Here is an 18,597-nt window from a genome sequence, read left to right as displayed (position 1 = left end):
GGCCAAATGCTGGAGCACAAGCTCCGGCTTTCCCTTGGAAAGAGGCAGTGGGATAGAGGGGAGGGGATGGGGCCAGCCTGGAGGAAGGAGATGGCAGCGGAGACGGAGGCAGTCGGGGCTGGCGGAGGGTGTTTTGCTTAGAAAAGGCTCAGCTCCACGCCGGCTTCCCCGGGGCAGGATAACTTGCACGCAGATCCCAGGAATAAGCAGGACAGGCCGAGCTGAGCGACTCAGTTGCTTTATTGGCGGCCTCCGGCAGCCCAGTCAATGGGCTGCCTCACTCGGCGATGCTGCGGAAGGACTGGACAGCGGGGCTCGCCGCTCCCCACTCCACGGGTTTGCGGTATTCCCCCTTGGGCAGCAGGTACTGCCGGCCCCGGTAGTTGGGATGCTCGTAGAAAACCCAGACGCCCTCCAGCACTCTGCACGCGTGGACCTCACGCATGTGGCACTCCTCCATGACGGAAGGGCAGTCTTCGGTGGCTTCGAACATCTGCCCGCCAAAATCTCCCTTCTCAAATACCTGGATGTGGCCCTGGCCTCCACTTGGCTAGAAAAAGGGGAGAGAAAATGGCAGAGCACTGGAGGGAGGCACCGACACGTCCCCGGCTCTGACGGTCGCCAGCGGCTGGGAGCAGAGCTGAGGCACGGTCAGACTCAGATCAGGTACAAACCAGCCCCCCCCCCAGCACACCAGGACAGGGCTGAACGGCTCACGTCAGCCCCCAAAAGCGCAGCGGGGTAACTCTTGACCGAGCATCCCGCGCAAAGAGAACAAAAAGCACCGAGCCGGAGCAGAGCAGTTTCAGCTCAAACCCCCACGACAGCCCCAGTTTCGCAGGGAGGAAGGCTGCAGGGAGGGATGAGGCCAAGTCAGCAAGTGCTGGGCTCCTTATCCCAGGCAGCCTGCCCGTCCCGCTGCTGCCTTGAACCCTTCAGCCACTCCGCGTGAGCATCAGAAGGAGAGACGGACCCCCTCCACTCCCTGCTCCTCCGGGCAACGAGGAGTTTAATGAGCTGGTGACCCCAGCCGGGTTGTATTACAGGCAAACACAGCGCCGGTATTTTCCACTGTGATTTGAAGCGCTGCGTTGCCCGAAGGCACTGCGGCAGTTTTAATCTGCAGCTGCCTGGACACCGTCTTCCCCCGCCTCCCCCGTCCGCCCGAGCCCGCTCTCGTTGCCAGCCCCAGCCGAGCTCTGCGGGGTCTCTCGGATCCGTGTGCCGCCGCTGCGGCTTCTCCGGGGTGCTCTGACCCGCCTGGTCAGAGCGACGGGTCCCCGGGCAACCTCCCCAAGCGCAGGAGGGGAAGCCAGGCACCAGGTGGACATGCAGGATAAAGCCTCCGCATTTCATCCTGATGGAGGAAGCTGCGTCGCTGTTACATCTCCCACGTGTATTTGGCTCCATCCCTTACACCAGATCAGTGCTCTGAACTGGCTGGAAACTCTCCCTGCCCTAGGCAAAGGGATTTAGACCTAGCTCAAATCCAGAACAGGCTCAAAGTGGCGTTAGACCTCCAGACATAAAAGCAAAACCCCTTCTCAGCTGTGAGACCTGCTCCACGCAACGGGAATCCATGGCTGTGCTATTCAAGTCAGCGTTGCACAGATCCCCACCGATGTCTGCCCCGCTGCTGGCAAAAACACAGCAAGCAGCAGCACTCAGCGTCTCAACCCCAATCCGTACCCCATCCACACTCCCATCCCTGCCAGGCTTAAAGGGTGCTTCTCCCCATCGGCTTCCCAAAGGGATCGTTCCCTCTGTTCCTTTCTCCCTCCCAGCGCTTCCACAGGGTGTAAACGCTGCTCGCTGTCAAACTACATTTATCCTGTCTCCTGCTGGTAGAAGGATGGGGGCTGCCGGAGGCTGCAGAAGCGTCTCCCCATCATCAGTCAGGAGGGGACGAGCACAGTTCCTGCGCTGCAGCGGGGAGACACGCGTTGCCCTGTGCTCTCCTAATACCAGGAGACACCGGGCTGGTCCAAGCATGCCCAAGGAGGGCTTCAGGCATCCCTCCCACTCCTGGTTACTCCAGGTCTGCTCCTGGGGCTGTTCTTCCCATGCCCAGAGGGGCTTGGTGATACTGAGGTTCAGTTCCCTGTATCAGAAAGGAGCCCTGGCTTGCCAGAGAGGCAAACAAACTGCCCCTCGTTCCGAGTGCTCCTGCAAAATCTATATCTCACCGTTACAAGCCTTGCACCCACCATCAGATTTGGATCAGTTGGCAGCACACCATGGAGGGAAGGTGAGAGACAAACCTCAGAGCAACCTGCCCGGACACTGAAGTCCCTAGAGGAATACGTGCAGATAAAACTACGCTGCTGTTCCTATGGAAACTCACCTACAAAGCACTCAAAGGGATCTGCTTTTTCTCATTGCAGTCAAGAGTAGAAGAGATTTACCTTCTCCACTCACCAAACACCTTGCCATTCCCGGAGCAGGACTGCAGGAGCAAACCCCCTATAGCCGTCCTCTCCAAGGGAGCTCCCACGGGTCCCCAGGAAGATGGGGGCCACCCACAAGCACGCTGAAACCCTTTAATGATAGGTGTGTAAATTAAAATGTCCCTTGGGAAGAGGTCACACTTACTATCTGGACGGCTTTGCAGGAGCCGAGGCGGTCGTTGAGGCCCATCCAGTGGTGGTAGTCAGGATACTCCCCGTGCTTCAGAACGTACATGTTCCCGGAAAAGTTGGGCCTCTCATAGGCCACCCAGGTGCCCCCATCCACACGGATGGAGTTGCAGCGGCTCAGGTAGGTGTGAAAATCGGGCAGTCGCTGTCGCACTCGTAGCAACGGCCTAGGAAATTCTTGTCTTCATAGAAGGTGACCTGAAACACAAGCAGAGGAAGGAAAGCAGGGAGGTTCCTTGTCCCCCAGCACATGCCTGCATCCATATTCTAGCCGCATCACGACGTGAAATATCTGAAAACAGAGCCCTCGAGATGTCAAAAAGTCATCAAGCCCAAGTTGAGCAGGATCAGCTGCATCTCAACTAACCCTGGCAGCCGATTCACCAGTCTGGCCTCAGCGCCTCCAGCTACCACCAATGTCTTGCCCTTCCCAGCACCTAGTTCTCTCCCAATCCATTCCAAAGCTCCCTTGGTGAAGTCCCTGTCCTCTTTGCAGCGAAACACTATTAATACATTTCCCTCCCACCTTCCCTACATCAGTAGTTACTAAATTATGGCCAAGGGAGCCATAAGTAGTCAATGGACCGTACTAAGCAGCATTTTGTTTACATTGGCTTACCGAGCGTTTGCAGTTAGACCTTTACTGATAAGGGGGTGGTGAGGTCTCTTTCCTCCTGGGTCATGTCTTCTAGCCCTGCGATCGTTCTCCTTGTTCCCACTCTAACGGTCCACAGCTTACTCTCTCAAAAGTCAATGCCAAAAGCTGGACATCACACAAGCTTTACACCAGTGCCAAGAAAAACTAAAGGAGCGCTCCACGTACGTCGTAGATAGCACAGTTCTTCGGACATCCGAGGACTGCGTTTGCAGTTGGCTTCTTCTGCTTTGGTTGCTGCAAGTTTGCGATACGACTGACAAATTTCCGATCCATCACCGCATTTCTTTCCCAAGAGCTGCTCTACAGCCAGGCAGCTGAGTGCAGAGCACTTCGCTTAGGGACACTTTTTCCCTGCTTGATCACAACCTGTTTCGAAATGATCTCGAGAGCTGGTGAGCAAATCCCATTCCTCTTGCCCGAGGTATCACCAACCCAGCCAGCCCTGGAGAGGCGACGCATGCTTTCTTCAAAAAACCCTTCATGGAAATATTGCCAAGCCCTACACCCAGACCGCTCCTTTCTACAGCCCCATTTTTAGATCCTTCCAGATGACAATTATTCATCAAGAGCTGCTCTTCGCAATAAGGGTTCCCAAACCATCGTGTCTGACTATATCCCTTGCCTGCTTATGATACTGTGATGCCAGACCACGCCAAAAAATTACATTAGTTGGACGTGAATCGGTCTCAGCCGATCCCTTTCAGCTGCACCCAACCACCAGCCCGTCTTCCACCTTAACAGGAGTTTGATTACTTACTCCAGTGTCTTCTAGAGCCTTGCACTGAACCGACCGATGTGCAAGTTGGTTGATCCAATGCAGTGCATACTCAAGGCGGCATTTCACCTTCTCCAGCCTTCCAGTATGGCATCAGCCCCATACATGCTGCTGGGTTACTTGGTAGCATCTGAGATGGCCTCAGCCAATTCCCCCAGATGCTCTGGAGAGAATTTTTCTGGCCACAAGTGATTTAAACATCTAACATGCAGTACTCCGTAATCCATTTTTCCCAGTTTTTCCATAGCTTGAGCGTTAAGATACACGATCATCTGTTGCTCCTAGCTGGTTGTACTTCACCTATGGTGCTTTGGCTACTGGTATTGATCTAACATCACTGCTGTTAAAAACACTGTTCATTGTCACAGTTTCAAGACAGGAGACAGATTCAAATCCAGGACAACCCGCTTACTATTTTTTTTTCCACTCACTTTATATTAAAAAATAAGTTAGTCACTGTTTTCCTAGAGGTGGTTGGACAGCGTGTCCCACCAGCACAACCAGGCATATGGGGAGTCGGACTAATCATGCCAGAGGATTTATGTCCTTGATCTTGCAGCCTGTTAGTAGACCTTTATTAGGACAGTGTTATTTCCCTCACTTTTTCCTCTTACTTTCAAGAGACTAATCTCCCATTACGAAGCAGTCGGCACGTACAAAGCAACCTGTCCCCACGTTTCTCCCTCCTGAGCAAGCGCTTCCCATCTTCAGTGCAATGGAGAGTTGGGAGATCACTACCATCTTTCCAGCAAGTGAATAAAAGGCAGTCACTCACCACCAGTAATCCTCTTCTTGAAGCCGGTGGTCAAGGAAGCCACAGCATCCCCGTAACACCCTCCGCAGGGTGGTACGCAGGGATGCATCTCTTCGCCGCTCAGCCATGACCCTCCACGGGGACAGCTGATGAGCTCTCCCTCTCTTCAACCTCACTCCCTTCTGATCTGCAGTCCCACACCCGTCCACGCAGTGAGCGTCCAGCACGGTCGGTGATGAGCTCTGCCCAACGTCTATAAGACCACAGGTCTGGTCTCCGTGCAGGCAGCACCCTGCCCGGGCAGAGGGATGCCTCCTCCTGCCTCACAGCAGGGCGACTGGCAGTGGGAAAGGAACGGGTATCCATCACCTCCGGTCCTGGCTCCGCATGAGCTGACTTGGTTTTGTGGCTGGCATCCAGCAGAACCAGCTCCTCTCGCGATGCCCTACCACAGCAACCGTGCGTGACGTTGGTTAAGTTGGCCTTTAATTTTGTGACAGAAAAGAAAAGCTCATTTGACGTTCCTTCCCCACCCAGCCTAACACAACTGAACTTCAATTTGGCAAAGCTACCTGGTGCTCCTGGGAGGGTATTTTCTCTGTACTTATAAAGCCACAAAGCCAAAGAAATCCGAGAGCACGTTAAGGGTATGGCCATTCCCACGGAACAGTGACCAACCAAAAGTGTCGTTCGTTGTTTTATTCCTAGACCATTTATAGGAAGACTTAAGGAGAGGGCTCCTGCCCACCCGTTCTCCACCACAGCCCTGTGCACGTACCCTCAATTCATTTCAGACCTTCACACTCGGCGCTTCTCAGCTTTCCTCCAATGATTCAGGCACAAACAGACCAGACTGACGTCTTTCACCCGCAGGGTAATGACAGGTGAATTACAGATTTCAATTCCAGATTCGTCGGTTCGTTTCAGTTGCATCTTACTCCGACGCAAATCGCCTTCCTTCGGTAAAGCCGCCAAGTTGCTCTGCTTACAGCATGAACCCGTTAACTGCTCACTGCCCAAACTTTGCTTTTTTGGGGCTTACCTGGCAGATAACAGATTTGCCACAGCAGATCTTCCTTACGGGACCGTAAAACTCTTACTCCCTTGGCCACCTCACAGCAGTTATCATATTTCTTCCCAACAGCAGCTCTGTTAGAAGGAAACTCATAAACAATAACTGTAAACACTAACTAGTAGTGCCCACTGCCTTCTAAGTAAGCAGCATGGGGGCAGTGACCCCTTTCTAGGGCAGGGGTTATGAAAAATAGTGTTTAATTCTCTCCTTTGCCCTTTTCTTCTCCCTGGAATGTGCTAAGCAAGAGCACGGCATAGAGAAAAGATGAGATTCGCAACTCTTTCACTGACTTAACTCCCCTTGGACATTTTGCTGCACCACAGCAGCACATAACCAACGAATTCCCTGTAGCACGCTCACAGGGGACGTGGCTTTCAGCAGGGCTAAAGGCAGTGTGTGTTTAAGTCTCTTCGAGCAGACAGGAGACTCGAGCGTGAATCAGTTACGTCTCCTCAGCGCCTTCTTTACGCACGGGTACATAACGACCGTACCACTGCAATCGGACAGCCACCGGGTTAGAAGCAAGCAGCACACCATCCTCGGTTTCTAAAGACTGCTCAGAAATAGCCAAATCACTTTGAGCCAAGATGACAGACGAAAGGAGCGGGGAAGCAGAGCCTGAATCCAGATCTTCCATAGCATCGGCCAGTGCCTACAAAACCACTCTGTTTCTGAGCCCTCTGCCTCCTCGGGTCTTACAGTCTCCACGGGTTAAAAGGAATCTAACCCAAAAGCAAAACTCATACAATGGAAAGATGTACGTCTGTCCACAGCCTCTTAACAGTTCTTTAACATTTCACAGGAGAAACTGGCCGCTAGCCCAAAGCTCTCTCCCTCCTTTCCCAGCTGTTTACCCCTGCCCAGTCCCAACCCCGCAACAAGACCTGCGTGACCGACCCGCTCAGCTCTGCCAACTTCAAGACTGAAGAACGCAGCATTCGAGCTGGATCCCCATCTGACGCACGTCACCCTAGCTGAAGTTGAGCTTTCTGATCTACCTCCTTCTCCAGTTTAAATTCATCTCTGCCGATTCCACCAAATCACGAGGCCGGTTCGCATCTCTCGGGGGATGCTATCGCCTTCGGTGCTACGGTCATCATTCAGGCGTCATTCTGTGGCAGCACACCCTTTGCTCCACCATGGAAGGGGGATGCGGCGGCTGCTGCTGGCGTCGGGATTCAGGTCCTCCCAAGGAAGCCTTCCACGAGACTCTGCTCTCCAAATGCAGCCCGTCACATTCGCTGCTGGCACAGCAGCCTCCACCTTCAATTTACAAGGCATCGGGTCCTGGTGCATTTTAAAATATCCCCTCACCAGTCACTGGGTTCCACTCCATCCTCTCGCAGAGCCACACCTAGAGGAAACAGCCAAGATCTGGGAAAAGACTAGGGAGGGCTCAGCTTCAGCTTCCCTCCATTTGAGGAGGGATTTGAAGCATCTCCTCTTGCCGACACACCGACAGAGGGGGAAGCTGTCAGCAGAACAAAGAAACCAAAGTTTCTCCACGACTTATCGCTGATAAATTCTGTACTCTTAGCCACAATCACGAATAGGCTGCGAATAAACTTACCTTGGTTCCAGCTCTGGACATTTTCCGTTCCGGCCAAGCTCCCCAGTGCTGGAGGAACGTCAGAAGCTGTTACAAGCAGCCTGGATCCGAGATGCCCTTTTTATAATGGGCTTGTTTTAAACCAGACAGCCGCTTTGTCATGAGAATAGGATCCAAAAATTGAGTCAGTGATTCTGAGGCTATAGCCGATTTCCAGAAAAGCAAACAGGATTATGGAATAAAGGAAGGCTTGGCCATCCTCCCTTTGTTACCATTTGCTGAGTCAGAACACCAAAACTCTGCCAAAGGCACTCAAAACACGCAACCCCCTGCCAAGTCCTGGAGGACGGGGGGCAATTTGGCTGCTCTCTCCCTTTCGAGCATGTGAAACAAGAAAGCATCCTCGTCAGCTCTAAAAGGCCCATCCTCATTTGCAAGGAAGAGACCCAGCATTTATCAGAGAACGTTCCCATGCAGCGAAGGATGCAGCTAGGAAACGGTCAACACGTGCTCAGGGCAGACACCACGGGCTCGCAAAGACCAGCCTCTGCGTGGAGGCTCTGCTTCAAAAGCTCCCAATGGAAACATCTGCGCAGCGAAGAGGCTGCGTATTTTTCCAGCATACCCTCAAGCTTCAGCTATATTGCTCCAAATGGTGCCCGACAGAGGAAAAGAAGTATGTCTGGCCACACAGCCCCAACGTAAGTGATTTCACCCATCAAACAGTAAAGAATGATGCCCAAATTTCTGACCGTATCTGCTAGCATCACAAATTCAACTCAAAACTCTTACACCGCTGTCTGAGCTTTGAGCAAAGGACTTTTTCTTTTCGCCACACTCTGGCCCACTGAGCAGGGAGGGCGAGGATTCCTGGCTTATGTACACCCACACCTCCCCGCCAGCGCGTTATGAAAAAACACCTCTGCAGCTATTCACTGCACCAGCCCAAAGGCTTAGGGAAACAAAGGGAAACGAATTTGGCACAGCAGTTGCCTGAAACACGCAGAGCCTATTTCAAATCCGTCAGGACAAGCAGTCTCGCAACAGCAGCTCTGCGTGCCACCCCATGTCCACTGCCGCAGCTCTGCTAAATGCAGTCAGATATGGCAGCCTGAGGCAGACATGCTCAGCAGCATCTCGTCCTCTTCCCATTTTAGGCGTCTTGAATCACCCAGTGCTGGTGCTTACAGCTCTTACTGCTAGAAAGCTGTGAGGCCACTTGGATTTTTTTTTTATTTTTTTTTTAATTCAAATGCTGTCTTATGAAGATCAGAGTTCAACCACAATCCAGGTCCTATCAAAAGACAACCCAGTAGGTTCACTAGGACATCTCAAAGCTCCACTGCAGTCACTTTGCACATCCCTCCTTTAAATGTCGGTTAAATATAATAAACTAACCTTGCATTGCATCACCTGCCTCCCCAGGAGCCAAGAGCAAAATTCCAGCATCACAACAGCTGTGTACACCAGAGCACTAAATGCCCCTGCCTTCCTCTCGCTCTCAGCTTGGATAGCTCTTCAGAAGGCACATAAAGCTGCTGCCTTCGGTCGGGCATGCAACGCCTTTGCCTACTTTGCCTAGCTTATTTAGGTGCTCAGCTACGAGCACGTCTCCCCAAGACAGGTTCCACTCGCACATGAGAATGGTACTCATTCAAGTTGATACTCTTTACAAGAAGTATTAAAGGTAGGAAAGAGTGTTTGTATTAAAATGCTGTGCTAGGGCAGCCTTCAAAACCTTCAACTCAATGGCTGTTAATAAATTCGCGCTTTCCTCTCAGCTGACGGGTTCACATTTCACTAAGCAGTAAAGATGTTGTGTCCCTCTAACACCCGCTGCAGAGGTGAAACCCTTTCCCTAGGACATGTGCCAGGCTTATCTGAGAACTCTGTTTTATTGACATTTGTCAAAACAATGCAAACGTATAAGAAAGTTAATTCCATAAAATCACATCGCTTAAGTGCCATCTTCACATAAAAAAATCCATTGCATTTCATTCATTAAAAAAATCAAACATTTCTTTTTCACATTTATAAAAACAGCGCAGCTGGCTCGTACCATAAAGACGCAGGCGACGGCCAGGGCCCTGCGTCCAGCTCTGCACCAGCTCCTTCGCTGGCTGCTTGCACGCCACGGACGCTAACCATGCCGACAGCCTCCCCACTAAAGGATCTGCAACGAGGCGTACTTCATCATCCTCTAGTGACACGCACTTTCTCAGTTACCAACAGAATAGTTACAGCACACTCCTGGGAAAGCGGCAGCGATTAGAAATCCTAAAGCGGACGGACAGTCCGATCCACACTGAGGCTGGGCATCAGATCCCCATCAAGTGTGTTCAAGCAGGACGGTTGCAAAGTCTTAACGAGAACTGTTTTCAGTGTACGGCTGCCTGTTCCCAGAACTCTGTAACAAAATAAGAGGAGCAAATTTTACTCCCAACGCTAGCAAAGAAAAAGCAACTCAAAGACTAAAGAAAAGGGGAAAAAAAAAACCAAACCAAACAACTTTCTAATGGTTTGAAACATGCAATGGCAGAAAATCACGATAAGGGCTTGCCTCCAGCTCCTAAACCACTTCTACTTGGGAAGAGAAAGACACTACAAAGTAAGAATTATTTGAAGTCTCACTCGATTCTCTTAAGCAAAAAGTGAGACAGGTAAGTACAGACATTAATACGCACAGCCTCTTTGCAAGAGCAGCTATTCGAATAAGTTTTTACATCAGATTATATACGATATGCCTATCTGCCTTTACAGACGCACACAGATGTCCCCAACAAATCAAAGAGAACTCCTGCAGAGAACGAGGGAGGTGCCAAGTACCCAGGGAACAGATTCAAATCAAAAAGAGGTTTTGACTGCAAAATAAGAACTAAAATTAAATGCAAGGCTCTTGGGAGAATGTCCACTGAACAGCCTCCTACTTCTTCTACCTCTGCCTAGGCTGTGCACATCAACATGGGACAATTCTTCTGGATAGAGAAGAGCCAAGAGAAACAGGCCCTCTACTCACCCTTCCTTTCCTTTTGCTGCACAGGAACACGATGCTATCCTGCTGCCTGCTTGGAGCCTACTGCAGGAGGAACAAGGCTATCCAGCTGCTGACGGTTCCCTGTCTGAACCAGCCATTCATAGAATTTGTTTTCTACCAGTATCTGGAACTGTTTCCTCTGATCCCTGTAACCAAAAGAAGACCAGCAGGGAATTATGTAAAGGTCACATTTATTTATAGTCTTATACTTCTAACCTCACCTTCAAAACCAAAACAAGCCTCCATATAGATCAGCTAAGAGCTGGGCTTCGTTCCTGAACTGTCTGTACCAGGAAGAGGAGGTTTTTACCAAGTGAATATGACTGTAATGAACCCCAAAGGCAGAACTTGGTGGAGTTAGAGAAGTCACGCAAACTTCCCGATCCCACTAGCACAGCAATCCTGCTCCACAGGGCTGCCTCCGCTTTACTCTTAGAGCACAGATTAAAAATTGTCTGAAAAGGGAGAAAAAGAAGATTAGTAACCAGCGTTCAAGCACTAAAGACACAAAATTCGGTTCTGACAGCATCTGAAAGAGAGAGGATGGAGATCAGGAAAAAAATGCACCTATAAACAACACTCCTCAAACAATTCCCGTTACTGCTAAATAACTTCTGGGGTGGTTTTGGTAAGACGGGCAATAACAGGGTATACCACTTAGCTCAGGCTCTGTCTCCGGCACCGGTCAGATGCCCAAGAGCAGCACAGGCTCAGGGCAGTATTTCTCCAGAACAGCATCCCAGCCATCTGGGATCAGCTCAGCTCCGGAATTGCTTAAGCCAAAGGTGGCATGGGTGTCGAGTAGCTCCTGCTGGACTTTTTTTTTTTCTATGAGCTTACACAATTCCTTTCTGAATCCAAGTAAAACATGAACATTTTCAATATCCTGTGGAGATTTTATGTGGTTTTGCTTTGAACCCATTCCTAATTTGATGTGCTGATCCCATCCCGTACTGGGAAAAGCAGCAAACCAGCCCGATTCATTTTTGTGCCACCCGGCTTCAGAGAGGCTCGGTGTACCCAGACCCTTTCTTCAAGTTAAAGGCTCTTCTTTGCACTATCCCTTCCGTTTCAGACATTCCCCAGAAAGCAGGGTTCTAGGCCAGAAACTAACCTCAATTCCTCCCCAGTGAACGTGAACACAAAGGCAGTCACTTCTTTCTTCCCTTACAGTTTTATCTTCTCCAAGTGCTTTTTATATACCTTGATCCGCTACTGACCCTGAAAGACTTTCTGTCTGATATGCTCGGAAAATGAATAAACAGGATTTTATGCTTTTGCCAGTTGTTCCTCAAGCTGTCTTATTGGTCCTGTCTTACGGGGGTTTTACTTTCAGCCTGGCAGGATTTACATTCTTTTTTTGCCCCACTTTCCTCATTCAGACAACTTCAACTTCTTGAAAGATGTCTTCTTATTTCTAACATTCTCTTTCACCTCCCCGTTCAAGCACGGCAGCTTTTTTCTTTCTACAAGTCTGATATCCTGTTTGCTCTAAGCTTCCTAGTTGTCTCCCTAGTTGTTTCCCTGCCTGCAGGAGACAGAGACATTTTACACTGTCAGCTGCCCAGTTTCTTTTCAGCAAGCTTCTAAACTTGGCACAGTTTTCCCCCTTTTATGAAATAAGCCACTCCAGTAGTGAGCTCTTGCCTCCTGTGACTGCTGTAGAGGACGTTAAATCTAAGCACATCATCCATATTACGTCACATTTCTTTAACGGTAAGATTTTGACAGGCCAAACACCTTCAAAAAACCCTGGGGTGAGAAGCAGCAGCCCTGGGAGGACAAGAGCTGGAGGGGGAAGCACCTTAGATGAGGCTGATAGACACAACGGATGACCCTAGCACAAGGGCTGAAGTTATAACTTTCCTCTCTGCTGCCCTTGAAGACTCAGGGCTGAGAGTTTTGAAGGTTTTTACACCTCTGTCACCACTACTGGGTCACTACTGCTCAGCCACCCTCCGCCTGTAGCAAAATCCTGCCCCAGAATCCTTTCTCTCTCCCAGTCTAGAGCTCTTTCAAACCGCAGGCTACTCCACGCTCAGCACAGAGGCACCTGGATTTCAGAAAGGAACAAGGGAAGCGGAGGGAGCTCCTCCAAAACAATGAACGATCAAATGGACTAGAACTCCTCAGCCTGGTATGATGGGAAGCGTTGACAGTTTGACCCAAGGGGAGGTTTTCATATCCTGTGTTCCCCACAGGATAAAACCCTCCAAGATCACTGCTTATCAGCACCTAGTTATACGCCCGTTACAAGTCATCGACTGAGCACAGAACAGAAAGAAAATCTATACAGCTTAAGTACAGCTTAGGGAACAAAACTTGCTCTCATCTCTTCAGGTCTTTACAATTGAATATCTGGGTTTCTATCCCCACTCTGTATTTGCAAAGGAAGCCAGGTCCTTCAGGTTGCTGCATCAAAACGGTTCACAGAAAGACAAAAGCAGCTAAACTGAAGTCGGCAGAGATTTGTACCCTTGCCTGATCTGGCTGGCTGCAGAAGAAAGCACGCTGACAAAGGAAGCAAGCTGCACTTTTTCAGAACTCCACAACAGGTGGTGAGAAAGCAGAGAGACGCGCGTCAGTGCATGAGATGGGCTAGGACAGGCCTAGCTAGCACAGGGAAAGCTGGGCAGAGGATTCGATGCGATCTGATGAAGAGGACTTTAAAAGCTACTGTCCACGAGGTGATCTACTGTAATGGTCCACATGCACATTCTTAGCTCACCTCAACGACAGATGGGACAGTAATTTAAAGCTTCAATCTCAATGTAAAGGTTGGGCTAAGAGCGACCACCAACCAGCTGCAGGCCAAGAATGAGTCGAGCTGTTGTTCAGGGTACGTACCCAGACCTCACCCATGGCAGCATGCGACACTGGAAGCAGAACAGAGACAGCAGAGAGACAGTACCCAGCGTGAGATCAGCTGTAAACTCTTACTGCCAGGGTGGATCCCTCACCTCAGCCCTCAACAGCATCTAGGCATGCTTTTCCTTGAGTCTTGCAAGCTCAGAAAATGCAATCGTGACAAAGCACCTCCTTCAGAGTTACGATTGTGGGCATTATTCTTCTCACTATAATAATACCAAAGACCAGGATCCCAAGATTGCTAATTACTAATGCTCTAGAAACGGCATGCAAGACACGGCTCGTGCAAATCAACCCATTATTAAAGCATTTTTGTTGAACCACATCAAATGAACCTTCTCTTTGTATGCCTGAGCCGAGCTGCACCGCAGCTCACACGTTCCTGTTCGGATGCAGCACTCACTTGGTCAGGCCTGCCTCCTTCACAGTTTTCTGCCAGATCTGTACCTTCTGCTCTCGCTGACTCAGCGCCTTCTGATACGCATGGGGAAGCCCACCCGGCGTCTCCGTGGTGTCTCCTTCCATCTCAAAAGGAATCACGAAGGTGTAGAAGTCCGAGGGCGGCAGGAGGCGGAAGACACTCGTGTCACCGCTCTCCTTGCACACCAGCATGGGGCTGTCCCAGTAGTTTGGCAGAGTGGCCAAGCCCACCTGAGCCATGTGGTCTTCAAGCATCGGATAATGGGTGTGGAAAGGGGCAAAGCTGACTCCTTGGTTCCCCGAGAGGATGAGAGGCTGGGTAGGCGTGAGAATGTAAAAAGTACAGCCAGCGGTGGAAGAAAGGGACAAACGATGGCAAACCACAATGACCTTGACGTTGTCACAGCTGTGGACGTGAACAGACGCCTGCACGGGGCCAAGGACAAAAGTGCTATTCCGGCACTTCTCAATGGTCACAGATCTGCGAAAGAACAAGAAAGCGAGGACACGGTGAGCAGGAAAGAGCAAAACCGGGACTTTTTCACTGCTTAGTCCATCTAACAAGAACTTAGCGCTTGAACAAACTTGCTGAAAAGACATCTAGCTGTGTCCCAGGGGAACAAAAACTCACCGGAGAGGAGAGAGGAGATAAATGAAGGACTCGTTGCAGCGATGAATTCTTACGTGAGCCCCAACCAGGGTGTCCGAGCTCTTGGCCAGCGTCTGCTTGTACACCTGGCTCATTATCACCATGGGGAACACCTCAGGCACCGCACGAGTTTTGCAGGCAATCTTTGCTCTCCTGGTTGTTCCTTCAACTGCAAAAGAAAGTTCACCAACGCATTTAAAATTACCAAAAAAAAAAAAAAAAAAAAAAAGCACAGAAAGGCTATACGTGATTCCTACAGAGACACAGACATGATGGTTCACTGTCCACATCGCTCAGCAATCCCTCAAGAAAATAATCAGCCCAAAACTTCAAAAACTGCATCACTTCAGGCACCAGTCATACCATCCACCGATGCCTACCAGGCAGGTCAGCAGCACGTAGCAGTCGGAAGCTCCAGAAGTCGGGGCACATTGAAAGATCAAAACCACTTTAAGATTATTCAGGGGCAGCCAAAGCCTCCCACAAGCTACCGGCAGCCCTGACCTAGGCATCTCCATTTCCAGAAGCCTGTTCCCGAACACAAGACTTAGCTTGGCAGGAAGATCCTTACGGCAAGTTTCACGTTGAAAGCAGGAACTGTACGTTTTAAAGACAGTGAAATGCTCCCTCTACAGTACAATCCTTGAGCAACCTCCCTGTCCTGCCAAACGCGCTGCCGCTCTTACGATTGTGCAGTCAGAGAAACAAAATGTTAATCGGAATTTTTTTTCTCCTATGGTGGAAGGTGCCTTGGCTCCACTGCTACATCCCTGCAGGCGAGGGGCCGCGATTCAAGACAAGGAAACCTAGACCAGTTCTCAGCTCGGCCACAAACACATCACATTATCTATTCTCTGGGCCCAGCTGTACTTGAATAATGAGGGTAGTAACACTGACCTCACTCGGAGGGGCCTTTGACAATAAAAGTCATCAATGTTTACTCACAAAAGCGATCCAAGGACCGGAAAAATACACACAGATGTCACGCAGCACCCTCTAGCCCTCCAGACTCGCCTCTAAGCTGTCACTTTCCCCATCTCCACTGATAGTAGGAGGAAAAGGAGGCAAGCCCCCACGCCACTGCCAGATCCCTGGTCAGCAAGAGGAGCTGAGACTGGAAAGTTATTTCTACAAATAAAGGCAAGGCCTGTAGCTACCTTGCTGTGCCCACGCGAGTTTCTTCCCGGACTTGAGGCAGGCAGTCATTCCAAAAGGGTTTGTTGTCAGGCAAGACCGCAGCCAGCTCTCTAGCTTGGGGAAAGAGAAGGCTCTGGAGACCTTTGAGTAGCCGTTCTGCCCGTGACAGGGCTGCCAGAGGGCAAGCTCGTGCAGAGGATGGACCGTCCTGGATTTGTTCACGGTCCCTTCAATAAGAAAGCTGAGGGCACAGACGGCTTCGTAGGACACCAGGCTACTGTGGGTGGAATGGGAGGAGGCAGTGAGCTGCTCCGGCTCCAGCAGCAGTTCCAGCATATCCGAGAGGTGGCTCTGCACAAAGGCGCGGTGGTCCTGATCGTTCCAGTTCTTGGCGGGCAGAAAAACACAGAAGAAGGAGGTGAGTTCTCACAGAGCTGACAAGCTCCACTGACATTATACAATGCGCCCTTGCTTACACGCGTTCTAAAAGAGGGAAAGCGAGTCAAACGCGGTGCTCTCTCCTGCTCACTGCTTCTGCTGCTCTGCTCTTCCAAAACGCAGAAAGCAACCTCCCCCCAAAAAGAAAAAAACACGTCATTCTCACTCCAAGTACCAAATATTTCATTCTAGAAAGCAGAAACAGACTCTCCTACAATCCTTCCCGCACAAATGCGGCCAGCTGCTGCTGGCAATTGAAGGTAGGAAACAAATCAATAACTGACAGTCAAGGTCTTGCAACTGTTCTATTGGAAAATCGCTGCATCTGTTCCAGACCTTCAGATATGATTCAGTGCCGCCCTCCGAGGCGCTGCGGGGAAAAAAGCAGAGGGTCATTTCTTCACAGTGAGCGGACCAATAAACCAAACGACCTCTGAAAGAAGCATTAGTTCAAATTCTAAAGGGCTCCAGACCAAAAAAAAAAAAAAAAGACGACTAGAATTATGACAGACCTTAATAAAGACAAGCTTTGCTGGCCTGCGAACTGCAGAACAAGCAACACACGGCTGTGATCACACGTCGTCCTCGCCATCCGCGAGGGCCGTAGCCAAAAGGGCTTAACAAGCAGCTGCGAGCGTCTTGTCCAGCGGCTGGAGATCCCCGCACTGTGACGGAGACCCTCTCGCGCTGGACAAGCCTCGCTACACCGTTTCAAAAGGGGACACGGTTCACATCAGGCATCGCTGAAGCTGGGGGAGTCTCGCCCGATCGCACAGAGAAAAGTAACACCAGCGGAGACAGCCCCAATCCTGTCGGGACCAAAACCTCTGGGAGGGGTGCAAGGGCAGCCAAGACGCACCTCCTTCCTTCCAGAGTTTTATGTAATGGCTACGGTTAAAAGAAAACATCAGCTTTTAAATAACACTGGATGCTCCGAGGCCACTCAACCCACAGCCCTGTGTCAGTTCCTCCCATTTCTTTCTTCATGTGTTCAATCTTTCGGTATAAAGCTACCCAGTTCCTATTTTTAATTATTCCAGCTTGTCCCAAGCTCCGTTTCACTAGCTCATACAGCCTGCAGCATCACAGTCATGACAGAAATCCACCGAGCTTTGCAGCTGGCCTTTATAATGATGTTGCCAATCTGTAATTCACTCTTAAATACAGAGCAGCCCACAAGCTGCACCCGATACATTCTTGATAGTATTTGAAAAGGAAACATTAGCATTCCCACACGGTTGATCTACAGCTGACCAACCAGCTCCCCTCTCTGAAATATAACATAATGCTAGGGACCATCCTGGCATCCTAATACCCTACAGCGGATCACGGGAAAGCAGCCTCCAACATAAGAAAAGCTTCCCGTTCGGCTAACAGAAAAAGCAAAGAGGCAGTTGCTTCTTAAAAGGGGAATTGCCAAGACTCTGAGAGAACTTTCACAGTTGGTCTCAGACTCTAGGAAATTCCCACGGACAACTGTTGCTGGTAAAGCTGCAGAGAATACACCAATTCATTCACTATTGAGCGAAGTATCGCCAATTTGACTCCAGCGTAGACTTTACGGCAGGCAGGGTTACACCCTCCCAGGAACAAACCGGCCGCTTCTCAACCCACCTCAAGGCAGGTCTTTGCAGTTTCCCCACACGGCCGCGCAAGGAGAATCCCACAGCCACAAATACCTTATTCTCGCTGGCGGATTTTCCGGTCAGGCTGGGAGACTTGGTCCTGGGGCTGGGCCATTCCTCCCCGATCAGAGACCTTCGCAGGGAAACCTTGTTCACCTGCTGGACGTAGAGGAAGAGCAGGAACTGCAGAGTGTCTACCGAGAGCTAGCCAAGAAGGGAGAAAAAGAGGCGTTAGGATGGGCTGGGCTCTCCCCGCGCCCGCCCGGCTCGGGATGGGGTTCCTGCCTTGCTCCGTTCCCGCTCCAGCTCGTCGGCGTTGGCGCAGGCCGCCTCGGCCTCGGCCCACTCGAGGCGGCGCGGCGGGTCCCGCTGGAGGAGGCTGTGGAAGAGCTCGAAGTAGAGCCAGGCCAGGCCGCGGCCCAGCTGCAGCTTCCCGCAGGCGATGTGCCGCCAGCGGGGCCACGACAGCCGCGGGAAGCAGCCCTCGGCCGCCCGCGCCCGGGCGTAGGCCGCCATCTTCCGCAGGTAGTGGGGACCGAGGCGGGCGGGCGGCGGGACGGGCAGGGCCCCCACCAGGAACGGCTCCGTCTTCACCCACAGCCGCACCGGGCCCGCCGCCGCCGCCGCCTCCATGGCGACCGCCGCCGCCGCCCGCTTCCGGTGCCCGCCGAGGCGCCGCGCAGAGCGGCGGCCGCGCGGACCAAAGAGACGGCCCTTCCCTCACACCGTGGAGGACTCCGCCTGGGCCGGGCAGGTCCGCCCCCTTTCCCGAGAAGCCGGTTTCGATTGGCTGCTCGAGCCAGCGCGGAGGCGGGAATAAACGACACGCCCTCTGATTGGCTGCCGCCGGGCGAGCTCAGACTTCCGTGCGGCCTAGAGGGGCGATAGGGCAGGGCGCGGCGTGACGCCCTGAGCCGTGATTGGGCCGACGGGCTCAGCGCCGACGTCCTGGCAGGCGATTGGCCGGCGGCGTCGAGCA

General features: G+C 51.4%; 2 protein-coding genes across 2 annotated transcripts; both read right to left on the bottom strand.

Moving 5' to 3' along the window:
- Positions 1-277: 277 nt before the first annotated feature.
- CRYGS (crystallin gamma S) lies at positions 278-7,489 on the bottom strand. Its single transcript, XM_050902749.1, is given in 4 exon segments — positions 278-550; positions 2,593-2,774; positions 2,777-2,834; positions 7,469-7,489. Coding segments are annotated over 4 exon segments (534 nt in total).
- A 1,829-nt stretch (positions 7,490-9,318) lies between these two features.
- TBCCD1 (TBCC domain containing 1) lies at positions 9,319-18,251 on the bottom strand. Its single transcript, XM_050902321.1, has 7 exons — positions 17,904-18,251; positions 17,673-17,822; positions 15,576-15,942; positions 14,401-14,587; positions 13,753-14,250; positions 10,464-10,627; positions 9,319-9,854 (listed from the first exon to the last, which is right to left on the bottom strand). Exons 1-6 carry the CDS (start codon positions 18,249-18,251, stop codon positions 10,498-10,500), a joined length of 1,680 nt encoding a protein of 559 aa, XP_050758278.1. The 3' UTR covers positions 9,319-9,854; positions 10,464-10,497.
- Positions 18,252-18,597: the final 346 nt, after the last annotated feature.

Source organism: Gymnogyps californianus, chromosome 10 (assembly GCF_018139145.2).
Source record: "Gymnogyps californianus isolate 813 chromosome 10, ASM1813914v2, whole genome shotgun sequence".
Taxonomy (NCBI): domain Eukaryota; kingdom Metazoa; phylum Chordata; class Aves; order Accipitriformes; family Cathartidae; genus Gymnogyps; species Gymnogyps californianus.
The sequence above is the reverse complement of the archived record's forward strand: the minus strand, read 5'-3'. Positions and strand labels throughout refer to the sequence as shown.

Coding starts and splice junctions, on each gene's coding strand:
- TBCCD1 (XM_050902321.1), bottom strand. CDS start 18,251: ATGGAGGCGGCGGCGGCGGCGGGCCCGGTGCGGCTGTGGGTGAAGACG. Junction 17,823..17,903: donor TGGAGCGGGAACGGAGCAAG/GCAGGAACCCCA, acceptor CTTCTTGGCTAG/CTCTCGGTAGACACTCTGCA. Junction 15,943..17,672: donor AATCCGCCAGCGAGAATAAG/GTATTTGTGGCT, acceptor CTGCCCGCCAAG/AACTGGAACGATCAGGACCA.